General features: G+C 43.5%; 1 protein-coding gene across 4 annotated transcripts in view; it reads right to left on the reverse strand.

The window, feature by feature from the left end:
- LOC143287541 (uncharacterized) overlaps positions 1-16,908 on the reverse strand; it is a 74,957-nt gene that overhangs the window by 48,960 nt on the left and 9,089 nt on the right. For all 4 annotated transcript variants that reach the window (XM_076595597.1, XM_076595596.1, XM_076595595.1 and 1 more), the window contains exons 2-3: positions 16,207-16,324; positions 4,506-4,676 (exon numbers count right to left, since the gene is read on the reverse strand). In XM_076595597.1, coding sequence (XP_076451712.1) covers positions 4,506-4,676; positions 16,207-16,324 — 289 coding nt within the window. The remainder of the gene's footprint in view (positions 1-4,505; positions 4,677-16,206; positions 16,325-16,908) is intronic.

Raw genomic sequence — 16,908 nt, forward strand, 5'->3', positions numbered from 1 at the left:
TGGAGTAAGCATAACTGTTTTTTTGTTTTTTAATACATCCAGCCCTCTTACTTGTTAATGCGTATATTGAGTGATTAAATGAATGGGCCAATTTCTAGTCTTTGAAATCACACTTTTTGTTTGTATGATATGTGTAAAAGTTGAATGTATGTAATGTTTCAATGCCCTCATGGGACACACCCCCATGGGACACACAAAATAAACTTCTTTCCTTAGGTTGCCTTGCTTTGCTTTTACAACAACCTAACTAAATCAGAGGATGAAATATAATAATGAATTAAGTGTATTCTGCTGGTAAATAAAACAGAAATCCCACTGACTGCTAGTCATTGCAAAATACTATGCAGCAGGATGATTTTGAAGCATCCTAAAATACAGTGATCGTGAGTTTCGTTCCTTTCCACTGATACCACTTGCATTGCATTCTGCCACTACAACACAATTGCTTCAACTGAAATAAAATTATTCCAGAACGCATCTCTGCAGATCAATCTTTTTGCACACAATTCATGTTTTTGAAACTTGGAGCCAAATGCAAGGTCTACTTAAGTTGTTTACAGTACAGTACGTTCCACTTCTACGTGTATCGCACATAACATATCCCCATGCTCTGTGATAAAGCAATGTTGCTATGTTCCGCACTCTGAATCAAAAGTGTGTAGAAACATCAACAACATGAATGACAAAAATCACATGGCCCTTGCATACTAAAACATCAACTACACATGACTGATTTGCTTCCATCCGATGATGTGAAACGCACACCATATCCACGAGTTTTCCATAAGTTTCTCCCTCTGGTGCTTGGTGCATATGTACGGAAAGCAAACAAAGGAAGTAATACAATTTTGACTCTGTTGTTTATAACAATAGCTATGGTTTACTGGGCAAAACCTCAGCAAAATAATAATGGTTGATTCTCTCAAAATGCAATCACTTCCAAAGTAAAGCACTAAAAATCCTACATATCTGCAGTGCATAAAAATATTGAAAACTTTCTTGTGGTTAAATTGTACGTGTAAAAATTCTTGTTTCTTTTGAATCGCACAGAACGAATGCATGTGATATGAAGCATCTTTGTTGCAAATTTTTCTTCCTGCAAGCTCAGTTGCATGTGTTGTGATAATTAAAATATTCTCAACACTACTGTTTGTGTTTCTTACAGAAATGCTGCCAGCGAAGACAGAAAATTCCTGCAACAGTCCAACTGCCCATAGTTTTCGATTCCGCCGCAACACATGCTTGGCAAAGGTGCCCTATATATTGCAAGAGGTTGATGTTGATATAGGAAAAGCGAACAATGACTGTTTTCAAATCACATGGTCCAGTTAATGATATGTGGTTGTTAAAATTTCTAGCAGTTTCTTCATAGTCCGCTATTTGTGAGCATAAGTTACTGCTGTGATGAAATTTTGTTTTGATGTAGCGTGTGTCATGATCTCTACAATTTTTATTTCTTTGTCAGAAGAGGAAAAAGACTGATTCTAGCTGTCTCGCCAAGAGAAGAGTTCATTGGCTACAGTGGAAGTGATTCAGATCTGAAAAATGCCGACACTTGCAATGTTGGTCAGGAAATTGCTGTACACACCCATGAGGACATGCAGTTCATTATGGACAGGTTCTCAACCTCCTGCAGGCGCTTTGGACTCACCATCAGCCCCAGCAAGACCGAGTCCATGTACCAACCAGCTAGCTCACAGAACGCCAGTGCCTCACCCCACCCGCAATCAAGATCAATGACACAAAGATCAAGTCAGTCGACAAGTTTTGCTACCTGGGCAGCACCCTATGCAGCAACGGAGCCCTTGATGCAGAAGTGATACTGCGCATCGCCAAGGCCAGCTCCACCTTTGGCAGACTCAACAACAGGCTGTGGAACAACAAAGGCGTCAGGCTCAGCACCAAAATCAAAACCTACAGAGCTGTTGTGCTGACCACCTTGTTGTACTGCTATGAAACATTCAACAACTTGAGCAGTTTCACCAGAGATGCCTACAAAATATCCTCGGCATAAAGTGGCAAGACAGGGTCTCGAACCTCCAGGTCCTAGAGAGGAGCAGCCTGCCCAGCATCGAATGCCTGCTGATCCAGTGCCAGCTACGCTGGACAGGATACGCTGTCCGCATGACAGACAGCAGGATCCCGAAGATGCTTTTGTATGGCCAGCTGAAGGAAGGCCACCGTGAACTTGGAAGACCCTGCAAGCGCTTCAAGGACATCTTGAAGACAAACCTCAAAGCCTGTGACATAGACATCGCTTCCTGGGAAACTGATGCCCTTGACTGCTCTCGCTGGAGGATGCTGTGCTCTAGTGGCATAAAGACGTTTGAAAACAAGAGAACGCTGGCCATTAAACAGAAGCGTGAGCGAAGAAAGCAGGGCTCAACTTCTGGAGACGTTTTCCCTTGCAACACCTGTGGGAAGTGCTGCGCATCCAGAATCGACCTCCTCTCCCATATGAGGACATACACCAACAGATAAGCCTGCCTGCCTACTCATCCGTCGGACCGACGGGAGACTCCATCAACTGATATGCTCTCTCTCTCTCTCATCCAACAAAGAGTTAATATGGAATTTATTACTATATTTATATATATGAAGCCTTTAAAAGACGTGCAGTTGCTGTTAGAAATATATCTTGTTTGATGAGATGTTTTCTTAGTATAAATTTATGATTATGATTGTAACATACTTGTTCAGGTCCCTTCAAAATGGGCCAATGATCTTTGAATAAATATCATTTCATTTCTCTCTCTCTTTGACAAAGTGCCAAAGTGTTGCAGTTCTCTTATTGGTCTGTGTTGTTTCAATTCTGTTTTTTTCCTTTCTGTTCCATTTCATCTGTTTTGCACCATTTTGTTCTGATCAGTACCTACTATGTCACTAGAGCATTACAGCTAATGATATTTAACATTTCAGTGTTCAGTGTTCTCTCTCTCTCTCTGAGTCTCTCTCTAAAACGTTTTCTGAATGTATCAATTCACTCATCCAACACAGTATTATGTGGAGATGGGCAGATATCCTAACACAAAAAAGTTTGTGAAATGTGTTAAATATTGGTTGAAATTACTGAAACTTCCACAATCACCTTTGTGCAAACAGGCTTATGATATGATGTTATTGCAAATGGAATTAGGTAAAGAAAACCGGGCTTATTATGTTAAAAAGACTCTGTCTGAACATGGTTTTGGAATTGTGTGGATGTTATCAGGAAATGGGAAATGAGCAGCAGTTTATTTTGGAATTTAAAGATAGACTTATTTGTTCTTTTAAACAAAATTAGCATTCTGATATGGAAACTAAAGAAAAATATAGTTGGTTTTTTTTTTCATGCAAAAGTGTGTTTCAAATGGAAAAATTCCTGACAGTCATCACAGATAAGTGGCAAAGAATAAATTTTGCAAGATTTCGGCTAAGGACACTCAGATTTAATGCAAATAAAATTTTTGATGGTTTCAGCTGCGAAACCCCACAGAATCACCATGTCCTTTGTGTGCTTCTGGTGTAGATGATGAAAAACATTTCTTGTTTCAATGTAAATCATTCAATAAGGTAAGAGATAAGTGTGGTGTAGCTGAAAGGCATGACATTGTTTCTGCTTTGTCATCTGATGATGATCTTACAATACTGTCACAGAGAATAAGATGTAGTCTTACTATTCAGAACAATACCAGAGTAAATGAAGAGGATAACAATGTATAATGTCTATCATCTTGTGTTCAGACAGCAATCCAGATAAGGCTGACATTGAACAATATCACAAACAGAATGGATGGTCGAGTTCTGTTTTTTTCTTTCTTTTGATGTTGTTTGCTTCCCTATTGTGAGGGTGTGGTATTTTGATGAACATTGTTTTGTTTTTCTTTGTTCTGTTTTGTTTTGATGGATTAAGCCGAGTGTGTTGTATTGTACTTGTGGTGACAAAAGAAATAACCCTTATCACCCCCTTGTCAACAGCCCTATGCAGGTCATGACAATAAAATATCAAAGCGTCAAAGCATCACTCTCTCTGTATGGTTGTCTTCCTTTTCTTTTTTTTCATGTTTGTTTTATAAACCCAATGTAAAATTGATGCATATACAATTTCCATTGTTATACTCATGAGAGATCAATATCGATGCAATTGTCAATCATTTCTAATATATAAATACATTCTCTAAGGTAACTCAAGAATAGCATTCTGTAAAGTAACTGTGGTATGATCTTTCTTTTTTGTCATCTTTATTTTTCACTTCTTCCACATGTTGAACTGTACGTCAAAAAGAGAACTGAAAATAAATAAATAAAGATTCACAGTGACTATTCTCATCTCTACCCCCTACCTCTTTTACCACCATGGAATCATACAATATGCATGCATGCAAAACTTATGTAGACAACTGTTAGGCAAAAATCACAGATGCTGAACAATATTTGGGCACCAAAACAAAATTTAAAGTAACAACTAACATACAAACTGAAACTTGCCAGAACATATCACAGAGATAATAGCCACAATACAGTACCTCATTTAGAGGCTCAAAGGCAGCCAGCTGCTTTACTTTGAGGAGCTGATTACGCTGACAAGTGGGACAGAGAAACTGGCAGCGGGTCAGAAACTCAGCCGGACGACAGTTGATGGGATGATTGATGTCCTCCATATACTGGGCTGGCACTGGCTTGTTGTAATCCCCATCCTAGGACAGGAAGTTCACAGTGGGCAAGTAAAATTCATGACAGAGAAAGGTAAGAGTGTGACAGTATTAATATAAGTTATAACTATTAACCCTTTCGCTGTCAGGAAAATAAGATTTAAATGAAATCTATTTGCCAGGGTTTTTTCACACAAAAAATGTGTATAAATTTTCAAAAAATTCTGTGCTCTTTGTTATTGGAGAAAGACTCAAAAGTATACATTTTCTGAAAGGTAAATGAATAAAGAATACAAAACACATGCTGTTTTCCCATTTTATATATTTTTAGTGACATGATGTTTTGAAATCAGTGTTTTGTTTTTTTGTCACATTTTCAATTTGTTCATTACAAACATTAGTCAGGAAGTTTGCACTAAAATATTGTATTTTCTGGACAAATGGATAATGCATGCACATACAAATTATACTGGAACAACTACAATAAAAAAAGAAGAAGAAAAAATGAAAGACATACACAATGCATTGTGACCTCTCCAGGTGATAATATGGCTGTGGGGCCATGCCCCCTTGGTCACCCCCTACCCCCTCCTCTTCACCCCTCTCACACATGGTCACTTCATCCAGTTCTCATCAGATCATGTTGGCTGAGTGCCAAGAATATTGCTCACACTGTGTCCTGCTAATAATTCGGTCACTTCTGTTGTCTGCTGAATCTGTACAGCCGGCATCACTCACTGATAGTCGTATCTTGGCCAGTCTCTTGATTGCTCCCTTTATTTTCTATCAAATTGTCTTAAAAATGTTCATCACTATATTCTCCTTCGAATTTACGCTTCAATTCTTTCTGAGTATCAGCTAAAGAAAGCAATCTTGGTTGATTTAGTTCCCCACGATCGCATGTCTTAAGCACGGCGTCAGTCCAACATTTTGTTGAGTGAGCAAGGAGGGGAGCCAGGCAAACACTGGAACATTAACCCAACCAAAACGTTAAAATAAAGGACTGCCTCATGACGCAGATGGTGTTTTTAGCTATGAATAGAATCTAGAAAGATTCCCCAGGCTAAAGCTAAAGCTATCACTATTTTTGTAAACAAACTGAATGCAAACCAGGGAAAAGTCAGAATATTTCGATGACGAGTTATCTCATCATTGTAGCAGCGAAGCGTACATGCTTGTGACTCGTCATATAGGCAGCCCAGGGGTTAATATATATAGTTATTGATTTATTCACATCAAAGTCTATTTGGTTGTAAAAGGTCATAAAAATATATATGTTGCAGAATGTACACATTAAACTTCACCCGAAAAAGAAACATTTCAATATTTTGCGCATGCATGCATACACATACACATGTATGCAAGCGCACACAGACACTCATTCAAACACCATGTGTTTATAATCATATTTCTTTAACATATGTATTGACTGTTCACACACACACACACACTGACACACACACAGAGTGACACACACAGATACACAGTTTAACTCACTCTGGATGAAGGGCCCTGACTGAGGCCCTACTGTTTACAACTGTTTCAGACAAAGAAGCCATGATAGTTTTGAATTTTTGGAGTGGCACCTAATTTGCATAATGATATCATAAGCTAAGAATATTTTATCTGACATTACCACTATCCACTGCCACCAGTAAATGCAGAGTGGTTTGCTGTGCTTGTGAGCTGGAGAGTTATTTTCGCTGTGACTGGTTCACCTGAACAGTGCGTGTCAAGAATGGCATCTGATCCAGTTTCTCATTTGACTGGTTACCTGGCCATACCAAAATGATTTCCTTTTCTTTACTGATGTCAGCAGTTCTTCATATGGTTCAATGTGCTTCTTGATGGTTTCGCGCACCTGTTCCTTGGTGATGTGATCAGTATATCTGATGTTTATTTCCATGGCTTAATTAACTTCTTCATGTTCAGCATGCATACAGGAAGACGGAATGTACCATCACAAGCAGGAATCTGATCTTGTATTTCATGGAGATACTGCTGTCCTTCCATACATGTTTCTGCCTGGAAAGTGCTGATGATGTCTTTACTTTGCTACCCTTGAGAGTGCGTCAGGTCAGAGAAATCAAACCAAATCAAATTATGGTGCTTAGAGCCTCGCTGACCACTAAGGCCATCTCAAGGCTATCGCCACGTTAATACCTACTACAAGGGTTAAAAAAAAAAAGTCACCGCTTTAAGCTTTCCACTCAAAGTTTAAAAAACCTTCCATAGTTTAAAACCTTCAAATCTGATTAAAAATGTTCACTTCTTTCAAGAAGTCCATCAGTGTCCATGGAGGGACATCATGAAACAAAGTCTTCAGAGAAACCACCGTGTAATGTCTGTGTCTAACATTATGCAGATCTCAACAGTCAAGGTGCACGTGTTTCATGGTGAGAGGCTCATCACAGGGAATACATCGAGGGGCCTCTTCCCCCTTCAACAAGTAAGAATGAGTGTAAAAAAAATAAAATAAAAAATAAAAGTGTGCCCTGCACGCAGTCTGCACAGCACAGACTCCTCATTTCTGTTCTTCACCCCCGAAGGGAGGGTCTCTTTTAGGTCTCGACGGATTTGGAACAGCTTGCCAAAGATCCGTAACATAAGTGTTCACCTTCTGCTTCATGTCTGTGTATGGTACGAGGGATCTGGATAATTCTTCCTTTAGAGCGATCTTGGCCAGCTGGTCTGCCCTTTTGTTACCACGAACGCCAACATGTCCGGGAACCCAGGCCAACACAACCTTGTATCCTTTCTTCATTGCGAGAGTAAAAGCTTCATAAAATTCCAGCAGTTTGGGATGAGTGAGATTCCTGCAGGCGATCGCCTCCAGGGCTGACAAGGAGTCGGAAAAGATCATGAATCTCTTTTGTTTCGAAGAGAGAACCATTTTTACCCCCAGAACCAGTGCGGTCAGTTCCACAGTGTACACTGAGCTGTCAGATAGGATGTGTTCCATTGAGGGCTGGTCAGGAAAGGCGGGACAAAACGCAGATGCAGCAACTCCGTCCTCTGACTTGGAACCGTCAGTGATGATTTTTTTGAAAGTGGGAAATTAGAGTTCTGAAAAGTAAGTTCTGTAGGCCAGTGAACTGGTGGAGTCTTTACAGTATGAGGCCAGATGGAATTGGACCTCAGGTGTTTTAAAGGTCCACGGTGGGCTGTTGGGGAACTTGGATAAGTCTGAGATGCCACCGACATCCAGATCAGCATTTTCTATGTGCAGTTGAATGTGGAGTCCAAGAGGAGGGATGCAGTTTGGGTTGTCTTTAAATTTCTTGTTGAAGGGGTTGTTGAATACAACATTGTAAACAGGGTTTTTGGGTTCAGAAAACAGTTTCAAGTAATAGTTTAGGGTCAGCTTCAATCTGCGGTTGGAGAGAGGTGGTTCCCCCACCTCTGTGTACAAGCTGTACACAGGGGTGGTGCGGAATGCACCTAAGCTGAGACAGAGCACTTGGTGGTGTATAGGGTCCAGCAGTTTCAGGTAAGATGGTCTGGCCGAGCCGTACACTACACATCTGTAATTCAGTTTGGACTGGACCAGGGCTCTGTAGAGGTGCAAGGAGTTCTCTTATCAGTGCCCCAGTCCGTGTGTGCCACAACTCAGATGATGTTCAGGGCTTTTTGACAGGGTGTTTTCAGCTGTTTGATATGGCTAAGGAAGTTCAGCTTCTGATCAAAAACGACCCCTAAAAATTTGGCTTCCTTGACCGCCAGGATGGCAGATTTTCACAGAAGGATTTCAGGGTCCAGACAGAAATGGCGAGAGTTATGAAAATGAATACACCGAGTTTTAGAGGACGAAAAGGTGAAACCATTCTCCTCTGCCCAACACTGAATTTTGTCCACGCAAAGCTGAAGCCGTCGCTGGATGCTGGCGTACGTGCTGCCAGTTGCACAAAGGGCAAAATCGTCCACAAACAGTGAGCTGTCCGATCCCTTCTGAACCGACTGGACAATGTCATTGATGCTGAAGAGAGCCGGCGACAGAATGCTCCCTTGTGGAACACCCAGCTCCCGCTCGTGAATGTCAGACAGGGTGGTGCTGACCCTCACCTGGAATTGTCTGTCTTGCAAGAAGTTGTGGATAAACTGGGGCAGGTGTCCTTGGAAGCCAAGCTTGTGCAGGTCTGAGAGGATTCCAAATTGTCAGGTGGTATCGTAGGCTTTCTTTAAATCAAAAAATATGGCCACCACATGCTGTTTGTTGACAAAGGCATTCCTTACTGTGGTTTCCAGACGAACCAGACGGTCAACGGTAGACCGATACTTGCGGAAACCGCACTGTTCTTTCACAAGAAAGGTCTGTCTCTAGTTTCCACATCAGTCTACCGTTGACCATCTACTCCATCAGTTTGCAGATGCAGCTGGTCAGTGCTATTGGGCGATAGTTGGAGGGGTCCAAGGGGTCTTTTTCCAGTTTTGGCACCGGGATTATGAGGGCTTTCCGCCAAGAGGGTGGGAAAAAGCCTGTGGTCCAGATGTGCTTGTAAACTTTAAGCAGGGTGTCCAGACAGGTTACGGGAAGGTGTTTTAAAAGTTTATAATGAACCTCGTCCACTCCTGGAGAGGAATCCGTGCAGGTCTGAAGGCCAGATTTTAACTTGTTCATCGTGAAAAGAAGGTTATAGCTCTCTGTGTTGCCAGAAGAGAAGTTGCAGCACGTTTTTTCTTTCAGGTTTTTTGGTTTTGAGAAACAGAGCAGATTTGGTGGCAGATCTAGTGTTCAGTTCAATTGTGGAGGCTAGCAAATTAGCAACTGCTTTCTTCTCTGTGATCAGAGTGTCTGGGAGCTTGAGATGGTGAAAAGTTGGGCAGACGTTTTTGCCCTTAATTTTTTTTAAAAACCCTCCACATTTTCTTCTTGGGCGTGTTGGAGGTTAAGGAAGAGTAAAAATCTCTACATGATTTTCTCTGGCTCTTTTTTAGAACATATCTGGCTTTCGCCCTCAGCTGTTGATGAGTTTGAACGCTATCGGTCTCCAGTCTCTGAAAGACGCGCCATTGCGCTCTCTTCCGAGACTTTCAGGCATCCCGACATTCAGCGTTGAACCAGGACGTTCTTGGCATCTGAAGCTTGGAGGCAGACGATGGGACTGCTGCTTTGGTGCATTCTAAAATGATCCGTGTCAGAGTGTCAGCAGGATCCTTGCTTTTTAAGACCGTTTCTTCCTGCAGCTCCGCTCTTAACTTTGTGGTAAAAATTCCCCAGTCAGCTTTGTCATAGTTCAGGCGGTCAGGCAGAGAGTCACCTTCCATATCTGTGGAACAGAGGACGACAGGAAAGTGGTCACTCCCATGCAGATCGTTGTGCACTTTCCACTCAATAGTCCAGGACCAACGATGGATCATAGACTGACTGATCTAAAGATGAAAGTAAGTGGGTGACTTGTGGCCATTGAAGTGGAGTGGCCATTGAAGTCGCCCAACAGTAAGAACAGTTGTGGGAGCTGGTTGACAAGGTTCATGAGGTCCTGCCTCAGAACACGGACATCAGAGGCTCTACTCTGCTACTGCATGTGGGGAGTAAACCCAAAATGAAAATCTGATCTGGAGAGGGATAGTCTCTGCCAGATATGGCACATCATTAAAGATGGCTTTTAAAGGTGGAGGTTGCTGGTCCCCTAAACATAACGTGCAGCGCGTATGGCCCACAGGTGTGTGGATACGCCCTGGCGCCCATGAACCAGCCCCCATGTGTGGGTCAAATATGAAGAAGTCATCCCAGCAGCAGAGCAGGCGGAAGAGGAGACATCTCCGAACAGCTGCAATGGCAGAGGATGCCAAACAATGGGTAGGTAGACTTGTGAGCATGCCACAAGAACTGCCGTGGACCCACAATATTTAGGGCTTGTCTACCTGAGTGTGAAGCCTGGATTCGGTGGAATGCATAGAAGAAACCATCATTGGTTCAATGCGCAGAAAGGCGATTCTCAGCAATACAACGTTGAGTGCTAAAAGGGAATAGCAAGACATATATGCAGAATACTGCATGCTGACCTATCTCCAGCCATCTCAACTTTGTCTTGCCACTGGGTCCAGAGAGAGTGAGACTGACGACCTGCACAACTCTCCCTCACTTTAACCCCTAGGCTGCCTATATGACGAATTAACTCATCTTCGCAAGCACGTATGCTTCACTGCTACAATGACGAGATAACTTGCCATCGAAATATTTTGACTTTTCCCTGGTTTGCATTCAGTTCATTGACAAAAATACCAGTAGCTGTAGCTTGGGGAATCTTTCTAGATTCTATTCATAGCTAGAAACACCATCTACTTCATGAGGCAGTCCTTTATTTGAACGTTTTGGGTGGGTTACTGTCGCAGCGTTTGCCTGGCTCCTTTCCTTGTTCGCTCAACAAAATGTCGGACTGACACCGTGCTCAAGACATGCGATTGTGGGGAACTAAATCACCAAGATTGCTTTCTTTCGCTGATGCTCAGAAAGAATTGAAGCATAAATTCGAAGGAGAAGACAGTCATGAACATTTATAGGACGATTTGATAGAAAATAAAGGGAGCAATCAAGAGACTGGCCAAGATACAACTACCAGTAAGTGATGCCGGCTGCACAGCTGTAGCAGACGACAAAGTGACCGAACTATTAGCAGGACACAGTGTAAATGATTTTCATGGCACTCAGCCAATGCAGTCTTATGAGAACTGGATAAATCGACCATGTGAGAGGGGTAAAGAGGAGGGGGTGGAGACTGAGGGGGCATGGCCTCACATCCCTATTATCACTTAAAGAAGTCACAATGCATTCTGTATTTATCTCTTTTAAAATTTTTTTATTTTTATTGTGGTTGTTCTAGTATGATTGTGTGTGTGTGCAGATATCCATTTGTCCAGAAAATATGATCTTTTAGTGCAAATTACCTAACTAATGTTTGTAATGAACAAGTTGAAAATTTGACAAAAAACAAAACAATGATTTCAAAACAATAGCATGTCACTAAAAATACATAAAATAGGAAAACACCATGTATTTTGTATTCTTTATTCATTTACCTTTCAGAAAATATATACTTTTATGGGTCTTTCTCCAATGACAAAGAGCACAGAATTGTAAAAAAAATCTATTCCCGTTTTTTGTGAAAAAAACCCCTGGCAAATAGATTTCACTTAAATCTTATTTTCCTGGCAGCGAAAGGGTTAATCCAAGTCAAGCGCAAGTCATGACTTCAAACTACACCGCGCAACACCTCGAGTCCTGTGACGATGGGGGAGTGGCTAAGCAGCAGGTGCAGATATACTGGAAGCTGCAGTCACAAACCTGCACACAGGCGGCACAGGGCATATGGTCGCTCTCTACTGGACCAAAGAAGCAGTGGAGTTCGGCAGCCCCCTGGGTGTTTGAGCAGCCCTCTTCAGGATCGCTATGCTCACCTTCATGGAGGAAGGGGCTAGAAAAGGTGCCTCAGACATAGCCTGCTTCACTTCTCCTGCCCAGCTTACCTTGGCTGGTGGGGATCCCTCAAAGCAGTCAACAAACAAAAAAGAAGAAAGTGATGGTGCACAACCTTGGCACATGGAATGTGAGAACTCTGCTGGATAAAATCAAGGCAGACAGACCAGAGAGAAGAACTGAACTGGTTGCCAAAGAGCTAGCTCACGACAATGTGGACATGACAGCCCTCAGCGAAATGCGCCTAGCAGGCCAGCTTACAAAATGTGGTGGTGGATACACATTCTTCTGGACTGGTCGCAGCAGCCCTGAATGACAAGAAGCAGGTGTGGGGTTTGCCATCAACTCTCACTTCGCCTGTAAACTCACCAAGCTTCCAGAGTGTATCAACGACTGCCTGATGACACTTCAGCTCCTACTTTCAAACAAGAAGAGTGCAACACTGATTAGTGCCTATGCTCCCACCATGACCAACCCAGATTACATTAAAGAAGAACTTGACGCCCTCATTCAGCAATCCCACAGTCAGAGAAGCTCATTGTTCTCAGGGACTTCAATGCCAGAGTAGGGACAGACTACCAAACCTGGAAAGGGATCATTGGAAGACACAACACTGGCAAGTGTAACAGCAACGGCCTTCTCTCCTCAAGACATGTGCCACACATGACCTTGTCATCACCAACACCCTGTTCCGCCTATCCACCCGTAAAAAGATGTCATGGATGCACCCTCGCTTGAGGCACTGGCATCTCATAGACTACATCATCACCAGGAAGAGACACAGGCTGGACATCAGAGTGATGAGAGCCATGTGTGGTACTGACTGCCGGACCGACCACCACCACATGTCCAAGATCAGGCTTCACATTCTGCCCATGAGAAAACCCCAAGGTCAGAAGACGCAAAGAATCTGAATGTATCCAAGCTGAAAAGCAGCATGGTTGCAGAAGAAATCATGGACGACTAGAAGGCAGACTGCCAGACACACTACATGAAGACAGGACCAGCACTGAGAACAGTGGATGGCCTTCAGAGATGCTGTCTACACTACTGCCCTCGAACATTTTGGACCAGCAACCAACCCGAAGAAACCAAGACTGGTTAAATGAGAATGATGAAAAAATACTGCCACTGATAACCAAGAAAAATCAATTGTTCAGAGCACATCAGAACGACCACACATCACAAGCCAAGGAAAATGCCCTTGCTAACGCAAAAAGGTGCAGAAGAAACTTCCCGAGATGCTGGACAGCTGGTTCAGCAAGAAGGTGGATGAAATTCAGGGCTATGCAGACAGCCACGACACAAAGCACTTCTACGATTCACTTAAGGCTGTATACGGACCCCAGTCCTCCGGCTCCCCACCCCTCCTCAATGTAGATGGGATGCAGCTGCTGACAGAGAAGCAGCAGATTCTGGAGTGGTGGGATAAGCACTTCAACAACCTCCTCCACCGTCCTGCCAACATCACCAATGAGACCACTGCCCGCCTGTCCCAGGTAGAGATCAATGAGGACTCTACACCCTCCCCACAGAAGATGAAGTCAGGAGACAGTGACGCAACTCTCCTGTGGCAAAACAGAAGACCCTGCCATGATGCAATAGCTGACTGAACTCTTCCAGTCCATGTGGAACGAGGGACAGATCCTGCAACAGCTGAAAGATGCAAGCATAGTCCACATCTACATGAGGAAAGGCAATAGCCAGTCTTCTGACAAACTCCAAGGCATCTCCCTCTTGCCCATTGCTAGGAAGATTCTGGACCATGTCCTACTCAACCACCTTCTCCAACATTTTGAGCAAGGTCTCCTCCCAGAAAGCCAGTGTGACTTCCGTGCTGAATGTGGGACTGTGGACATGATTTTTGCTGCGTGCTAACTCCAGGATAAATGCCAGGAGCAACCTCTTCATGACCTTTGTTGATCTGACTAAGGCTTTTGATACGGTCATCAGAGAAGGCTTGTGGATGATCATGGAGAAGTTTGGCTGCCACAGCAAGTTCATCACAATCGTCCAGCAGCTCCACTACAGCATGATGGTCAAAGTTCTGGATGACAGGGACGAATCAGAGGCCTTCCCAGTGACAAACAGCATCAAACAAGGCTGCATTTACGCACCGACTCTATTCAGTATGGTATTCTCTGCCAGCTGACAGATGCCTTTCGTGACTGGTCAGAAGGAATCCACGTAAGGTACAGGACTGACGGGAGATTGTTCAACCTCAGATGCCTGCAGGTTGTTACAAAGGTGAAGGAGACTGTCATCCTCTAGAGACTTCTTGTTTGCTGATGACTGCGCACTCAACACCAGCACAGAGCAGAAGATGCAGTGTGAAATGGACTGCTTCTCACACGTCTGCGATAACTTCGGTCTCACCATCAGCACCAAAAAGACCGAATCATGTGCCAGCCTGCCCCATGAAGGTCATACCAGGAGCTGAGCATCACAGTGAATGGGCAGAACCTTCAGGCAGTCAACAACTTCACCTACCTGGGCGGCATGCTCTCACACGCAGTGAACACAGGCACTGAGGTCAACAACAGGATCACCAAAGCCAGCACCGCCTTTGGGAGACTGTGAGAACGTCTGGGAGCAGAGAAGATTCAGAGCTACCATCAAGCTGTTGGTCTACTGTGCAGTGGTCTTTACCACCCTCCTTTACGCCAGCGAGACCTGGACTGTCTACAGCAGACATGCCAAACTGCTCAATCGCTTCCACCTGAGCTGTCTCTGCACACTCCACATCAGGTGGCAGGACAAAGTCCCCAACACGGAAATCCTGGAAAAAGCTGGCCTCTGCAGTGTCTACACACTTGTGCAGAAAACCCAAGCCAGTCAACTGTGGTCAGAATGCCAGACAGTTGACTGTCTAAGCAGAACTGTGTCAGGGCAAATGTGCAGTTGGAGGGCAGAAGAAATGCTACAAACACTACCTCAAAGTGTCCTTCAAAGATCTGGGCTTCAACATCAATACATGGAAGATGCTTGTTCTGGACTGTCCAACCTGGCACAAGATCACCACAGGAGCCCGTGCAGCTGAAGCCAGGCACATCACTGAGATGCAACTAAAGCTTGTGCCCAAGCAGCATCCACTGCCACAACAGCACCCACTCACTTGTGTCCCACATGAGGGCGAGCCTTCTGGGCCCGGTCACCTCCAAACCCACAGCCACCAATCTTCCATTTGATTTTTGAAGACATGGTTATCTTCGAATCCAAAGGACGAGCATCATCATCCTTGTGAGAGAGGAGTTCTGGTTTGAATCTTTCATTGCTGATGATAGATCTCTTGTGGGTGAGATGTTGAATAGTTCCTAGTTTACAGAAGAAATTGCATGACTTGAAGTTGAACTTACTTGTATATTTCGATGGTTTTAAACCATCTTCCTCAGCACAAATAGTACAGGAAAGTTGGTAGTCAATTAAGCTGTGAGTAAACTTAATTTACAGCTGCACCAATGTTGCCCAGCAAAAGGTGCCTAACTGTGGTATTTTAATAGACCCATGAACTGAAGAGAGCTCCAGGCCAGTGTTACAGATTAGGCTGGGCCTTCTCATCTTGATGTGGATGCACAGCTTCTTTATCCTTCCTCTTCTACAAACTGGTTTCCGTGCATAGCACCAAAGTCCTGTCCAGGTCAATGCTGTGGTTTTGTGACACAAGATTCTCATGGAATGCAGAGTCCCTCTGGTCTTATGTTCATGTTCAGTGGTCACTGTGTTTCTCCAAAACAGTCATCCTCACAGAAACAAGTTCCTAGCTTCTATCCTTGGACAGTTTTATCAGCAGTGATAGTGGTGCTGTGGCTGGCCATCATTTCTTTTTCTTCCCCCCCCCCCTCCGCACCCCCCTGATTTCCACACCATATCTTGTTAATGTTTCAAGTCTTTGCTCACTTTCTGCCAGGCCACCACTGTTATCTGCAAAGCGAAGGTTAGTGATGGGTCTTCCTCAAAAGAATGTATTTCAATTAAAAAAAAAAAAAAAAAAAAAATGCAAGTCATAAGTGTGGTTGTGTGTGTGTGTGTGTGTGTGTGTGTGTGTGTGTGTGTGTGAGAGAGAGAGAGAGAGAGAGAGAGAGAGAGTGTAAGAACCTGCAATTTTGCATTTTAAAAAGGTCCTTTCACTCATGAAAGTGCTGAAGTGCAGTAACTCACAGTGGTAAAACCATTGTACTGTTCACAGTGAGGACAGTCCCAACAATTTCTGTTCCCAAAGGGAACCTGGGTGTCATGGTTACAAAACCAGCAGTTGACTTGCACAGTAAACAATGGCCTGGAAAAGACAAGAAAAGCATGACATGTTCACCCATATCTGATCTTACCTTGATAAATTGCACATAAACCTTGTCAACCCACGCTTTCTATCACAATCCCACAATTTCATCACTTTAGGTAAAAGCATGAGATTGTGAGAAACCATGGTCATTCCCCTACTACGGTTTCTCTCAATTGCTAGGAAGTGTGGGAAGTGACCATGCACTTTCTCACAATGTGTGAGAAAGTATGGGAAGTCCCCCTTGTTTTTATCAAAAACATTTCCTTTGTCATCAAGGTTGGTTTCTTGTCTTTTTCCAACACAAATCTTAGAGAAAAACACGAGAGAGATAAAGAGGGCGGCAATGACAAAAACGATCATGATAGTGATAGTGATGAAAGTGCAGACAGTGATGGTGACGGCACAGTATTGCCACTATTGGTTAAAGTGTGTGTGTGTGTGTGTGTGTGTGTGTGTGTGTGTGTGTGTGTGTGTGTGTGTGTGTGTGTGTGTGTGTGTGTGTGTGTGTGTGTGTGTGAGTGGGTGAGTGAGTGAATGAGTGAGTGTATGTGTATGCGTGTCTGTGTGGGTCTCTGTGTGTG

This window comes from Babylonia areolata, chromosome 11, assembly GCF_041734735.1.
Source record: "Babylonia areolata isolate BAREFJ2019XMU chromosome 11, ASM4173473v1, whole genome shotgun sequence".
NCBI classification, from domain to species: domain Eukaryota; kingdom Metazoa; phylum Mollusca; class Gastropoda; order Neogastropoda; family Buccinidae; genus Babylonia; species Babylonia areolata.